This window comes from Eurytemora carolleeae, unplaced genomic scaffold, assembly GCF_000591075.1.
Source record: "Eurytemora carolleeae unplaced genomic scaffold, Eaff_2.0 scaffold1395, whole genome shotgun sequence".
NCBI classification, from domain to species: Eukaryota; Metazoa; Arthropoda; class Copepoda; order Calanoida; family Temoridae; genus Eurytemora; species Eurytemora carolleeae.
Genome location: NW_019397282.1, coordinates 1 through 14,650, shown reverse-complemented (window position 1 = coordinate 14,650; position 14,650 = coordinate 1). Strand labels below are relative to the sequence as shown.

Below are 14,650 nucleotides of genomic sequence, written 5' to 3'. Positions count from 1 at the left end.
GATAGATAGATAGATAGATATTTAGAAAATAAAAAAACAAGTTTAGAGTAGTATGTCTAATCATTTGTAGACATATTCATTATATACTGCTCTAGACCTATATCTATACTGCTCTAGACTAGTGTTAATACTGCTCTAGACCTATATCTATACTGCTCTAGACTAGTGTATACTGCTCTAGACCTATATCTATACTGCTCTAGACTAGTGTTAATACTGCTCTAGACCTATATCTATACTGCTCTAGACTAGTGTCTATACTGCTCTAGACTAGTGCCAATAGTGCTCTAGACTATATATCTATACTGCTCTAGACTATATATCTATACTGCTCTAGACTATATATCTCTACTGCTCTAGACTATATATCTATACTGCTCTAGACATGGTGTCTATACTGCTTTAGACTATATGTCTATACTGCTCTAGACTAGTGTCTATACTGCTCTAGACTGGTGTCAATACTGCTCTAGACTGGTGTCAATACTGCTCTAGACTAGTGTCTATACTGCTCTAGACTGGTGTCAATACTGCTCTAAACTAAATATCAATACTGCTCTAGACATGGTGTCTATACTGCTTTAGACTATATGTTTATACTGCTCTAGACTATATGTATATTCTGCTCTAGGCTAATATATATATACTGCTCTAGACTAGAATTTATACTGCTCAAGACTATTGACTATATATTGCTCTTGACTATGTATTGCTATTTACTCAATACTGCTTTAGACTTTATATTGCTCTATACTATATAATTGCTCTTGGCTATATATTGCTCTGGACTATATACTATGCTTCAGACTATATACTGCTTGAGACTTTATATTTCTCTAGACTATATATTGCTCTTGGCTATATATTGCTCTTGGCTATATATTGCTTGTCACTATATACTATGCTTCAGACTATATACTGCTCTAGACTATATATTGCTCTAGACAATATACTGCCCTAGACTATGTATTGCTCTGAATATATACTGCTCTAGACAATATATTGCTCTAGAATATATACTGCTCTAGAACATATTCTGCTCTAGACTATATATTTCTCTAGACTATATATTGCTTAGTAAAGATTTCACATCATTTATTTAATCCCAGGATATATCCTCTCCTCTCCTTCCTTCAGTCCCTTACACCGGTCCTATACTACCATGGGAACTATATCTATCTATCTATCTATCTATCAAGCTAGCTAGCTAGTTCTATCTATTCCTTTATCTATCTATTTATCTATCTATCTATCTATCTATATATCTAGTTATCTATTTATCTTTCTATCTATCTATCTATCTATCTATATATATATATATATATATCTATCTAGCTACCTATCTAGCTATATAGCTATCTATCTATCTATATATCTATATTTATATCTATCTATCTATCTATCAAAAGACTTGACCGGAACTAGAGACTAAACTTGGACTTAGAGACTAGACCTTTACCATGAGACTCGACTTCTAAGTAGATACTGGACTTTGACCTATGAGACTAGTTTGGGACCTAGCCACTTAATTTTCTGAATATTATAGTGGATAATGTTATTCAATTAAAAAATATCTTAATACTTTCTCTGCAAAAAAAAACTCTTCAATAAATTAATTTTTAAACTGGTACATTACTTAAAACCATTTTCCATCTCTCATTGGAATTTGCTTCCTCAGATTTATCTGACATTTTACCAGCTTCTGAAGAAGTAGCGTCATATTTACCAGTTTTTAAAGGAAAAGCTGCAGCTTTAATATGAGTAATAGCATCTGTACCGGCTTTAACAGGAGTTAAAGCATCTTTAGCAGCTTCTAGAGGAGTTGCAGCATCTTTACCAGCTTTTACAGGAGTAGCAGCATCTTCACCAGCTTTAACAGGAGTAGAAGAATTTTTACTAGCATTTAAAGGAGTAGCAGCATCTTTATCAGATTTTACATGAGAAGTAGCATCTTTACCAGTTTTAACAGAAGTGTCAGCATCTTTACCAATTTCTAGAGGAGTAACAGCATCTTTAATGACTTCTAGAGAAGCAGCAGCATCTTTACCAGCTTTTACAGGAGTAGTAGTAGTATCATTACCAGCTTCTACATGTTTGCCAGCATCTTTACCAGCTTCTAGATGTGTAACGGCATCTTTACCAGCTTTAAGAGGAGTAACAGCATCTTTACCAACTTCTAGAGGAGTCTTAGCATCTTTACTACCTTCTACTGAAGTAGCAGTATCTTTACCAGCAGACGTAACATATCTTGTAATATTTGTTACAGAATGAGCTTCATCCGTATTATTTTTTACTAAATTATCATTGGTATTATTAGCTTTTTTTGGATTATTATCATCTGTTTTAGCTGTTACAGGATTAGCAACTTCTGTGTTAGCTGCTGCAGGAGAATCAACTTCCATATTAAATGTTACAGGATTAGCATATTCTGTATTAACTGCTGTTGAAGAATCAACATTTGTATTATCTGTTACAGGATTAGTATTTTCTGTTTTAACTGCTACTGGAGATGCAACTTCTGTATTAGTGTCTTCTTTGCAAACTGCTGCTGGAGAACCAACATCTGTTACAGGATTTGTGTTGTCTGTTTTAACTACAGCTGGAGAATCAGCTTCTGTATGAGCTGTTACAGGATTAGCATTTTCTGTGTTAACTGGAGAAGCAACTTCCATATTAGTGTCTTTGTTAACTGCTGCTGGAGAATCAACATCTGTATGAGCTGTTGCAGGATTAGTGTCTTCCATGTTAAATGCTGCTGGAGTAGCAACTTTTGCATAAGCCGTTACAGGACTAGCGTCTTCTGTACAAACTGTTGCAGGAGAATCAACTTCTGTATTAGATTTGCCACTATCATCTTCTTCTGTATTATTTCCTACAGGAATACCATCTTCTGTTTTAGATGATAGATAATTAACCTTTTCTGTAATAGTTGCCTCAAGATAAGTTTCTTCTTGCATGCTTTCATCATTATTGAATATTACAAAATTTGCTTCTGAGGTTTCAGCTGGTTCTGAAATATTTGCAATAGTGGCTTCAAGATAAGTTTCTTCCTCAATATTATCCTCAGGATTTACTGTTTTTAGATCAGCTTCCATAGACCCAACCATATCAGATGCCTCTGCATTCTTTGTGGTAGTGACAGAAAAGGCTGCAGCTGCAGCTTTTTTGTTTATATTATCTGCTTCAGCATTATTTTCATTATTATTGGTGACAGAAAATGCTTCATCTGTAGCTGTTACTTTTTTAGCTGCTTTTCTGTAATTTTCTTCAATTTTAGTTTTTTCTAATGGTTTGCTTCTACTAGAGTTAAAGATTGCGCCTTCTTCTCCTAGAGTTGCTTCAAGGTATGTCTCTTCTTGTAAACTTGTACTAGGATTTTTTGTAAGAATATAATCTGCATTGAAGTCATCTGCTTCAGTAAGAGCTGTTCTGCTATCTACTACTTTTGTGTCAATTGTTTCAATTTCAGTTTTTTCCAGTGGTTTACCCATGCTAGAATTTACTATAGCTGGTTCTTTTTCCAGTGTTGCTTCAAGATAAGTCTCTTTCTGCATGTTTTTCCTGGAAAAATCAGCTTCTTTAGAACCAGCTGATCCATTGTTTATTGTTGCTTGTGTAAAATTTGTTCCATTATTAGCCTCTTCCAGTGGTTTTAAAATAACTTTTTCTTCTGCAAGAGTTACTTCAAGAAAAGTGTTTTGGTTTATATCTTCCCTTGGATTCACTGTAAGAAAATCAGCTGATTTGAAACCAGTTTTAGCTGCTTCTGTATTGTGTGTATCATTATGAGTGACTGCCTCAGGCCTCTCTGTAACAGAAACAGTTACTTCAGTATAGCTTGTCTCTATATTCATTTCTTCTAACGGCTCCACTACACTAGAATTTAATCTGATAGAAGTAGGCTCATCTTCAGCTTCTTCTGTTTTATGTGCTTCTGTAACATTTGCTTCAATGTTAGTTTCTTCAAATGGGTCCACTATGCTAGGGTTTACTATGATAGAAATAGGCAAATTCTTAGCTTCTTCAGTTTTAGGTGATTTTGTATCATTTCTTTTGGTGATTGATTCTTTTAATGGTTCCACTGCACTGGGATTTGCTTTGATAGAAATATTTGCATCTGTCACTTCTTTAGTTTTAACTCCTTCTGTATCATTTCTTTTAATGCTTGTTCCTTCTCCAAATGGTTCCATTATGCTAGGATTCATTATGAAAGAAATAGGCACATTTTTAGCTTCTTCAGTTTTAGCTACTTCTGTATCATTTCTATCATTAGCAGTTTCTTTTAATGGGGTTTCTGCACTAGTATTCAAAATGACAGAGACAGCTACATCTTCATTTGCTTTAGTTTCATCATCTTCTGTATTTTTTGTTTGAATATTAGTTTCTTTTGGTTTCATGCCACTAGGATTTATTAAAACAGAAATAGCTCCACTTGCACTTTCTCCATTTGTTGTTGATTCTATTTCATTTGTTGAAGAACAAGATTCTTTCAACGAATTATCTGCACCTGTATTTACTACAACAGACAGAGCAACATTTGTAGCTTCTCCGGGTTTTGATGCTTCAGTAGCTTTGACTTTGCGTTCAGCTTCTTCTAATGGTTCAACTGTATCAGAGTTCACAAGAACAGAAATGGCTGCATTTTCTTTTGCACTTTCTGCATCTTTCTTGACAATTAAACACAGGGTTTTAAGCAAAAATTATTAAAAATATATTTTCAAATTGATTTAAAGGAATTTACTTACTTGCTACTGTTAGCAACACAATGAGGATACATATTGGATAATAATTCTTCATTCTGAACAAAATAATATTTAAAACTTTTAGAGAAGCCATTTGGCTTGTTTTCCTGAAACCAAATTTAATGAATTTGAGCAGGGTAGCTGAACTACCTAACTTATCTAGAATCATTGATTCAAAGTTAAAGATTCATTTAGTATATGAGGCGATGGTTCAGGATTTGAACCGGGTTTAGGTACTTCAGCAACCTTTCCATTTCATAAAATTCAGTCCTTGGCTTCTCATATTTTTGATCATCTTACTAGCTTCCAGAGTCCAAAATAAAAGAATGGTCAAGTTTTAAGTTGTAGCTAAGCAGTTCTGTAAAATTTAATCCCAACTGTAAGGGTTAAGTGTCAGCACTGCTACATTATTGGAAGCCATTCCATTTGCCAGAGAATAATAATTGATTGAGAAAAATTCTTTCGCGATAAAAAGATATTTATTTGTTATTCAATCTTTGCGATGTACACTAATCATGTATTTATATAATTCCTTGAATCTTATTCTTTTAATAAATAATTCACCTTCAGTAGATTGCATTTAATTAAAATGAACTAATGAAAATTGTAAATCTCTCATACAAAATTAAATAATTAGTCTTTGCATAGAATGTGAATTACTAGAAAAATAAGATGGTTAAAACATTTTTCGAGAAAAAGAAATTTCGACAAATGTTTATTCTGAGTCCAATGTAAACCATGGATGAATTATTGAATATTTAAATATTTTAATATTTTATCTGATTTGTTGAAAGAATGCTAAATTGTTTTATCTTGATCAATGGAGTTTGTAATAACTAATTAGTTTTACTGCTAATTACCGAATTTTGCGGAAATGATAAATTCCTGATGCTTTGCAGCAGATCTAATCTTTATAAAGGGACTGTACGCTTAATTTTAAATTACCTTCCATTAAAAGAGGTGTATCCCCGATTCCCAACAGTATACCCTTTAAATCTTTGACTGTCAAAGGATAACAGACATTTCCTGATTTACTACAGGAACTAGAAGTGGCAGATTATTAATATTAACATTTCAAATTTCTCAAAAACGTCGGTCAACCGCGTTAAGTTGAAACAGTACACTAGAAAATAATCCAATTTTCCCACTTTTTACATATTATTAAAGATTAGATCTGCTGCAAAGCATCATGAATTTATTACCCTGACCTGGACTAGTTTTATCAGAGGAAGTTGCTAAAATATAGCGGAAGGGGCAGGGGACAGAGAACATGAGAGGACAGGGCTAAAACAGTCCTCAAATAAAAATTTCTTTAAAAAGAAAAAACCTAAATTTAAACTCTTCCATAGGCAGTTTAAGGGGAAGGCAGTCCATTATCCCCCCCTTAACAAAATTAGGGGGGTGTACCCCCCCCCTGGATTTTCACAAAGTTACTTTTAAACCTTGGAAGAATGGCGATGCATCCAAAGAGGCTTGCCTCAATTCCGGACATCAGTGTTTTGAAAATAAACAAAGAAACTATTTGCAAACGCAGACTCCTGCAAGACAAATTAGCATGATGTTAGAGGCATTATTTACTAAAAGATTAATAAGAATAGCAGGAGATAAAAAATAATTCTCCCTTCATTAAAATAATATTATTAATACATTTTCCTACCCTGAACTATAAGTTGATCCTGGCAAATATATTTTTTTAAATCAAAGTTTGAGCAATGTTTAACGCTTTAGGAGTTTTAACTATAAGGAGTCTAAAAGCTGTATTATACAGGTATTTTTTACTCTTTGTATGATGGAGGGGGGGGGGGTCGTGGTCGGAAGGAGGGATATTGTGTAGTGAGGGGAGGCTGGTTCATGTGTGAGGGGGGATATATTGTCTATATCTGAAGTTGGGTTGATTAGTATTAAATTAATTATCTAATCAGTGAATCGTTTAATTAGAAACAAAAACAACTAAATTGTCCAAATTTGAGGCACGTGATTAAAAAGTTAGTTTCTGAGTTAGATTTTCAGGCGAGGGGGGGGGGGGTATTAGAGACCACTTCAACCTCTTAAACTGGGACTGAATTTAATAGATTTAAGCTAGGTCACTAAACTAACTACCGCCGGTTCAAATCCTCATGAATCATTAACTTTTAATCCGTGATTCAAAATTTGAATCGGCTCATGCAGGTTGAGTTTAAAAAAATGAAAACATAACGTTTAAACCAAAACTTTGGAAACATCGATAGAATTAATAAAATGTCCTTTTGACAATTTTTCAATGGGTTTAATATTTATGCTATCTTATCTAAATCACAGTAATTGTAAAAATAACGCTGGGAAATATGCGGAACAGTTTTAAAAAACTCAATATAATTATTCAATTAAAAACCAAATATCTTCTGCATTACATAATCGGTAGGTTTATATAAAAAACGACATTTTATGAATTCTTTCGTTATCTCTTTAGTTCTGCGTTTAACTGTATTTTTAAAATCACTAAAGAGAACTAGAGTATAACTAACACATGATTTACTTTGGGACGTTTTTTTTAAATCTTAATCAGTATTTGGAACTTTTTTGAGGCAATTTTTGTTTTAAAAAAACCTGCAAGGATTCTAGAATTTTGTCAAGTTTTGAGGTAAAAAATGTGAAGTTCCGCAAAATATGACAAATTGTGCATTTGCACGTTTAACATATCAATTATTTAATTACATTTAAAATGTATTTTTTTAATTGTTTAGTTTTTAACTTCAAGTGACCCTCTATGCAAAGATTGCAATGCCCGATTCACAACGGTACCATTAAAACCTTTAGTATGATCAAGTATGAAATATATAACCATTTTAAAAACTTTGAAAACTGATTCTTTTCAAATTGCATGGTTTCTCTAAAAAATACATCTGCGAAAATTTTACTGCTGGAGAACGCAGAGAAATTATCATAAGTAAACACTTTTTAACCTAGAAAATGCCAATACATAATGATCAGTTAAAGGTTTAATGGGAACCGTGAATCAGACATTGCAATTTTACTGTTACAATTCTTTTAATGGTCTCAGACTGTCACGTTTTCAAAAGCTAAACAGTTTTTTTCCCAAACAAATATAGGGCTTGTGAACATTCTGTTGACGAATGTCAACTTTTAATAATTAACGGAGATTCCGATAACGAACTCTAGTTAACGAACGGCAAAATCCGTTAATTTTGAAATTGTTAACGATTGGAAAGGAAAAAGAACCGGAAAATGAAAAAGAAGAAATGTATGTGTTTTAAAATAACGGCGACTTTAGTTAATTGATCTGGCTAAAAATAGCATGAAACTTTTTTATGTTTGCAAGCACCGTCTTCAAATTTCCCCGCTTTTGCATGAAATAATCGTTGACAGCTCATTAACGGCTGACGCCATTTTACAACGTTAATATTAATAAAACTGAGATCATTAACCAACGGTAACTTTAAAGAAAGAACGAAATATGCTGTTACTTGTAGTTAAAGATTTAGAGCCACGTGGCATAAATTTAAACTGCGGCTCAAATATGGTTGGTTCCACTTCAAATCGTGTTCAATTGAAACCGGGTTTTCAGGGATTTGAGACACAGCACAAATTTATCAAATTCGGTCTCAGGAGGGTTTAATCAGTGATTTAAATTTGAACCGGCGCAGCGGCGGAAGGCGGTATGCTGAACCCCTCCTTTAAGAAGGAAACTGTTTAATGATCCGAATGATATCGTGAAATAAAAGATTTCATGATATATCTCGTGCTGAATAACTTTTTAAGATTTTTAGTTTCACTACGTTTCGTTCAATTTATTAAGTACTTTCTGCATGGACGAATTTTGCAATTACGCACATGCTTGATTTAATGGAGATAGCTTACCCGGAAAATTTAAAATAATTATTTTCGGCAAAAGGAATTGAGTCTTTAGAACAAAATCAAATATTTAAACTTCAATATCTTTAGAATTCGATGTTGTAAACCTTTGATATTTCAAACTCAGATTATTTGATCTAACAGAATTCATAGTTTGAAATATCTAAGGTCTGAAACATTTGGTTCCAAAGATAAAGTGATTAGAAAATCAGAGTTTGTGGCAAAGACTCAATTCCTTTGCAAAAACATGTCTAATGAATTTGATTCTTATGTATTGTCATATGTTATCTGAGCACGGAGTTTTTGTGTTGGATACCTATAATCCTGATCCTTTGTATTGAATACCTATAATCCTGATCCTTTGTATTGGATACCTATAATCCTGATCCTTTGTGTTAGATACCTATAATCCCGATCCTTTGAGTTGGATACCTATAATCCCGATCTTTGAGTTGGATACCTATAATCCCGATCCTTTGAGTTGGATACCTATAATCCCGATCTTTGAGTTGGATACCTATAATCCCGATCCTTTGTTTTGGATACCCATAATCCCGATCCTTTGTGTTGTATATCCATAATCCTGATCCTTTGTGTTGTATACCCATAATCCGATCCTTTATGTTAAATTCCCATAATCCCGATCCTTTTTGGTTGGATACCCATAATCCCAATCCTTTCTGTTGAAAACCCATAATCCCGATTGCTTGATCTCGATATCTACAATTTCTCTTTTCTTTCATTAATTGAATGCAAAATTCCCTTGCTTCTGATTGGCTGTTTGTTTTACACAGACAACACTCTTTATGAGATATCGGAAACGGAAAAGAAAAAACCATTTTTTCAAATTTTTCATTCCACTGTCGAACCCAGGAAACCCCAAACGCGACTGTATCAAAAAGTACCAATTAACTGTCATCTCTATGCGATAACAAAATCATGCCACATTGTAACACTAAAATCTATTTGTATAAAGTTGTAATCTTTGTTTGTCTGTTTGTTTTCCGATCATAACTCAGAAACCCCTGGACAAATTTTCCTCAAACGTTGATTGGGGAACTCGGGAGAACCACGGGAATGTTCTTAGTTTGATTTTGTTCAGTTTGTCGACTTTAGAAGCGAAAAGTTAGTTTCCCGGTAAAAATCGACCAAGTGCGGGTAGGTGGCGGGAGTATCTATGAGTACCCTGGGCAGCGCTGGGTTCCCTATAACTATAGTTTAATATATTATTGAAATATCGCAATAGAAATATGTATTCAGAAATCACTTTAATTGGCGAGCCACACATCAATGACGAAATAAAACTAAATTAAAAAGATTAAATCAATACGTAGATTTAGAAAAGATCGAGATAAAACAGCGATATCAATATTCACAGTTTAAACATACGGAAAATATTCGTAAAATCCACGAAATGTACAAGAAAAATGCATGTGTTAAATTCCTCAATAAATCAATAAATCAATAATCCTTAACATAATGATAATAAAAAGAGAATTTAAAAGGCCTTGAAAAAAAACCAAATAAAATTTTTTAAAAAAGTTTTAAAATGAAAATGATTGAGAAAAAAATTAAAATAAAAACTATAAAAATGTGGAATTTTTTTTTTTTGATTAAGTTGATGTTTGTTGAAATGTGAAAACTATTGCATGATTACTAATACTTAAGGTTAATTTACATCATTTATTTAGCCTATCCCCCCCCATCCTTTAGCCTTTTCAATGGAAACCTCTTTCATCTCACCTAAATCCTCCCCTTCCAACATTTTTTTTGATCTAAAGACAAGTGCCTTTTTATTCTACATGTCTTTGGCTACAAAAAAATATACAAAGTAAGGTAAAATCAAGGCCAGTGCATTGCGACACTTTCAAGTCGACTGCAGTCTTGAAAATTTATGCAACTTTTCATAACAGCCTGCATATCTCTGTGCAGGGCCCAACAACCGCTGAACACCCCCCCCCCCGGACCCTCATACAGTTCCCATTCTTTCTTATAAGCTCCCGTAAAAAAAGAAGAATTAAACAAAGCGCGCGTTAACACTTTTTCTTTGATTCAGTTAAGGCGCGCTATTCAAACTGTAAGGTGTAACATTTTTCTTTTCTTTATCTATGCTAAATCTAATTTAATCTTTTTATTTATCTTAACATCTATACTTCTTGCTTTTTAAATCAACCTTTTTGTGATTTACGAGTTGATCGACAAGAGTTGAAATTTACATGTTTTTGTTTAGGATTCGCGCAGTTGCTGGAAAACAAGTTCGTCAATTCGTCAATTCGTCGATTTGTTGATTTGCTGATACACGATAAAGATGAAGTGTTTTCAAATCTTTCTAATCCTATCTATCTATCTAGGTAAATATTATCTAATCCTATCTATCTATCTAGGTAAATATTATCTAATCCTATCTATCTATCTAGGTAAATATTATCTAATCATATCTATCTATATATTTAGGTAAATATTTTCTAATGTTCGATATCCTTTTTTCGTCTGCTAAGTTTTTCTTATTAGAGAAAAGTTTACAAAGATAGGTTTGTTTTGACCTAAATTTAGGTTTCGTGACCCATCTTAAGGGCATACAATGTTTTTCAGAAAAATATAGTTAATGAAGACTACCTGAAAACAGTCTAAAGTATATGTATTTGCTAATACAAGATGTAAATATATAAATTTTTTCAAGGCCTATTTTAAATTCAGATACTATTTCAAAAAGTTGTCTTCCTATTTCCAACTATTTGGGAAAACCATTGCACCATATTTGTTTTAAATCAAGGTTGATGCTTAATTGAACCTAAATAAATATTTATTTAGGTAGTAATTCAATTCAGCCAATTAAAATCTATATAATTAAATTATATAATTATTATAAATATAATTATTTTGACAAATTTTTTTACAAAAACAATCACAAAATTGTAAACAAAATTATTTTTATATTACAGTATTTCAGCTTTTTCACCCTAGAAAGATTAAATCACAGAAAATTTTCAAAATTGTGATAAGAAAATTTGCAATTTTCAGTTATGGTCGAATTTTTAAGGAAAAGTTCTTCAAACCCTCTAGTTCTTTTTTCTTCTCAGTAAATTCTAAGTTATGAAATATACGCTGTTCAGTTGAAAACAGAGAAGCCATTGAAAAATAACTTTTCCTTAGAAATTAGACCAGAACTGAAATTGCGAACTTTCTTCGCACAATTTTGCGAATTTTCTGTGATTCTGTCATTCAATATTTACAAAAGTTTAGAATTTAATAAAAATAGTGTACACACATTTTTGCTTTCTGAACTTTAGATTTTAAGAGAGAAAAAAGTTTCGCGGATTTTTTTGGGCCATTGGGGCACTAAAAAGAAAAAATTCCAATTTAGCTCTAGACGCCGCTAATCACACATTATTTTTACTCACTCTCTAGTTTGCTATTAAGCTGGCTAAACGGCTACACCAAATTGTCTTATTTCTTTTTTAAAACTCAAAGGTACCACGAAGGTAAACTTATTTTTGAATTTTTTAATTTCCACGGGAAACGCTGGGCGCTTCGGCAAATATCGAGAAATAACAGCAAGCGCGGGAAACACGGCGGGAGTAACTTGACTATGAATAATAATANGATAAATCCGGATAATAGGCCGGTTAGGATTTTGAAAGGGGTGTTTATTATCCCCAGACGATTCTTTCCCGATGGCCGAAAAATACTATAGTGGAACTATTTGTATTAAAAACATGAATACTTTTAGTTTTGTCTTACTGTAAACTGAAGAAATATAAGGAGGGGTTGGGGGGAGAGTTATAATGGAACTATTTGTATTAAAAACATGAATACTTTTAGTTTTGTGTTACTGTAAACTGAAGAAAACTGAAAACAAGATTAAGGATGTTTCTAAGCTGGGGAACGGAGGTAAAACATATTTTATAAAATAATTCTTAATTTCAAAAAGAAATATGATTATTTATATAGTATATTTGTAGAATAGGTAGACGACATTAAACCCATACTGAAGTGCATTTAATGTTGATAAAAAGCAAATAGCTTTACTAGTAAGTTATTAAATCACTTATTAAGTGAAGTTTGTCTGTTTACACTGCACAATTACTGGCACATGTTTATTGGACTATTTAAAGTCATAACTTGAGTCTAAAAGTCGACTTTCTATTCTGGTTTCACTGTAAATAAACACGATGTTTATATATTACGTTGACATGTACACTGTACAACTGAGCGCACTTTAAAGACTACATGTATTGTTTGTTTAGGTGGACACTGTACATATGGGACAAAGTTAATTTGTCACTTGGATGTGCAGAAGAAATTAACAAAAACTTTGGCAAAGGTTAATTTACAAAATACTTTTTTTTTCTTTTTTAATGAATTTGGCTTAAAATTAAATAAATTCTAAAAAATGGTCGAATTTTTGGTGGTTCGAGGCTCATTTTAAAAAATTACTTAAAATTGAGATTAGCATAATTCTTTTTTTGCCGGCTCAGAAAATTATTATTTTTGATGAAATAGTTGCATCCTTATAATTGTATATATTTGAAAATGTTTTGAAGGTTTGTAACAATGGAAAACTGGAGAATATAAAAATACCTCAGGATTATGAATCACCAAGGGGAAAACTTAAGCAATGTTCATTATTATTATTATTATTACTATTATTATTATTATTACACCTGGTATGATAAGGAAAATTAAGCCTAGTTGCCATGCATTTTTGTCGGTCTATTATCAGGCTAAGTGTCTAAAGCAAAAAAAATGAAAACATTTTATTTGAGGAAAAAACAAACATTAAGTTTACCTTTATTTTCAAATCATTCTCCAGATCTCTTCTTGTATCATCCAACATTTTCTAATAATAATAATAATTTTGTAATAATAACATTTTCTAATAATAATTCTAATAATAATAATAATAATAATAATGATAATAATAATATCATGAATTTATTACAACAATTATAAAACCCTTATTGCTATTAATTTGAAAGAAGTAGTTGGTATTTGAAACATTACTGTAGTGATGGAGTCATATTTTACAAGTAAAATAATTCATTTATATCCATATCTATTTCTATATATTTATATGTAAATCTTTACATCTATTCTATATCTATATCTCTATATCTGCAGACTACATCTATCTATATTTCTATATCTTCAGACTACATTTATATCAATATATATATCAATATCTATAACTATATGATATCATATAACTGTATAAAATGCCTACTCCAAAACAATTTTTTGGAACGTATCTCTCCAGGTACAATTCAGGTTCTCTTGACCACTGGGCGCGATCTCGTTTTCTATCGATATCAATCGGAAGCTCCCAACTATTGATCCCAAATTAAAAGGGGAAGATCCTCAACCTGTTTAGAAGAACAGGGAACCCCACAAATTCCATCCATGATCCAACAACGCCAATACCACTGGGCGCGATTTCGTTAGCTATTGATATCAATCGGAAGTTAGTAACTATCGATCCCAAATTAAAGGTGAGGATCCTCAACCTGTTTAGCAGAACAGGAAAAGCCATATAGCTATAGGGACAATACAAAGAAATCTACTATGGGCCTCTATATTTGCTACATGACTATATAATGTATATATGTATATCTATTTCTATATATCTTTATCTTATCTAAATCTACATCTATATCTATATCTAGGTATCAATATTTTTATTTATATCTATATCTATATATGTGTCTATTTGTTTAGAAATCTATTGAATGGAATGGAATTAGTCGACAAACAATTGTTGAAGAAGGTCAGTTTTTATGTATTTCATAAAAATCTATTTTTTTTAGATTTATCATAATAATCTTGTTTTATTTCGAATTTTCAAACATTGATTTTTCTTTTCTTTTTCAATGCTAATATCATTAAACCTCATGTCGTTAAATGTTTGAAATATGTTTGTTGACAAATAACAGCAACACGCTAGACAAATCCGGATAATAGGCCGGTTAGGATTTTGAAAGGGGTGTTTATTATCCCCAGACGATTCTTTCCCGATGGCCGAACAATACACACACAACAGAGTAACCCCGTCACAGAAA

The 14,650-nt window shown here is 32.1% G+C and overlaps 1 protein-coding gene across 1 annotated transcript; it reads right to left on the bottom strand.

Annotated features, from left to right (window-relative positions):
* Positions 1 to 1,598: 1,598 nt before the first annotated feature.
* On the bottom strand, positions 1,599 to 4,798 carry LOC111713244 (uncharacterized abhydrolase domain-containing protein DDB_G0269086). Its single transcript, XM_023488074.1, has 2 exons — positions 4,746 to 4,798; positions 1,599 to 4,663 (listed from the first exon to the last, which is right to left on the bottom strand). Exons 1-2 carry the CDS (start codon positions 4,795 to 4,797, stop codon positions 1,620 to 1,622), a joined length of 3,096 nt encoding a protein of 1,031 aa, XP_023343842.1. The 5' UTR covers position 4,798; the 3' UTR covers positions 1,599 to 1,619.
* Between the last annotated feature and the right edge of the window lie 9,852 nt (positions 4,799 to 14,650).

What these genes read in the sequence shown, in the direction of transcription:
- LOC111713244 (XM_023488074.1), bottom strand. Translation starts at nt 4,797, where the DNA reads ATGAAGAATTATTATCCAATATGTATCCTCATTGTGTTGCTAACAGTA. An exon ending in TGTGTTGCTAACAGTAGCAA is followed by an intron (nt 4,664 to 4,745) that starts GTAAGTAAATTC and finishes TTGTCAAGAAAG; the next exon opens with ATGCAGAAAGTGCAAAAGAA.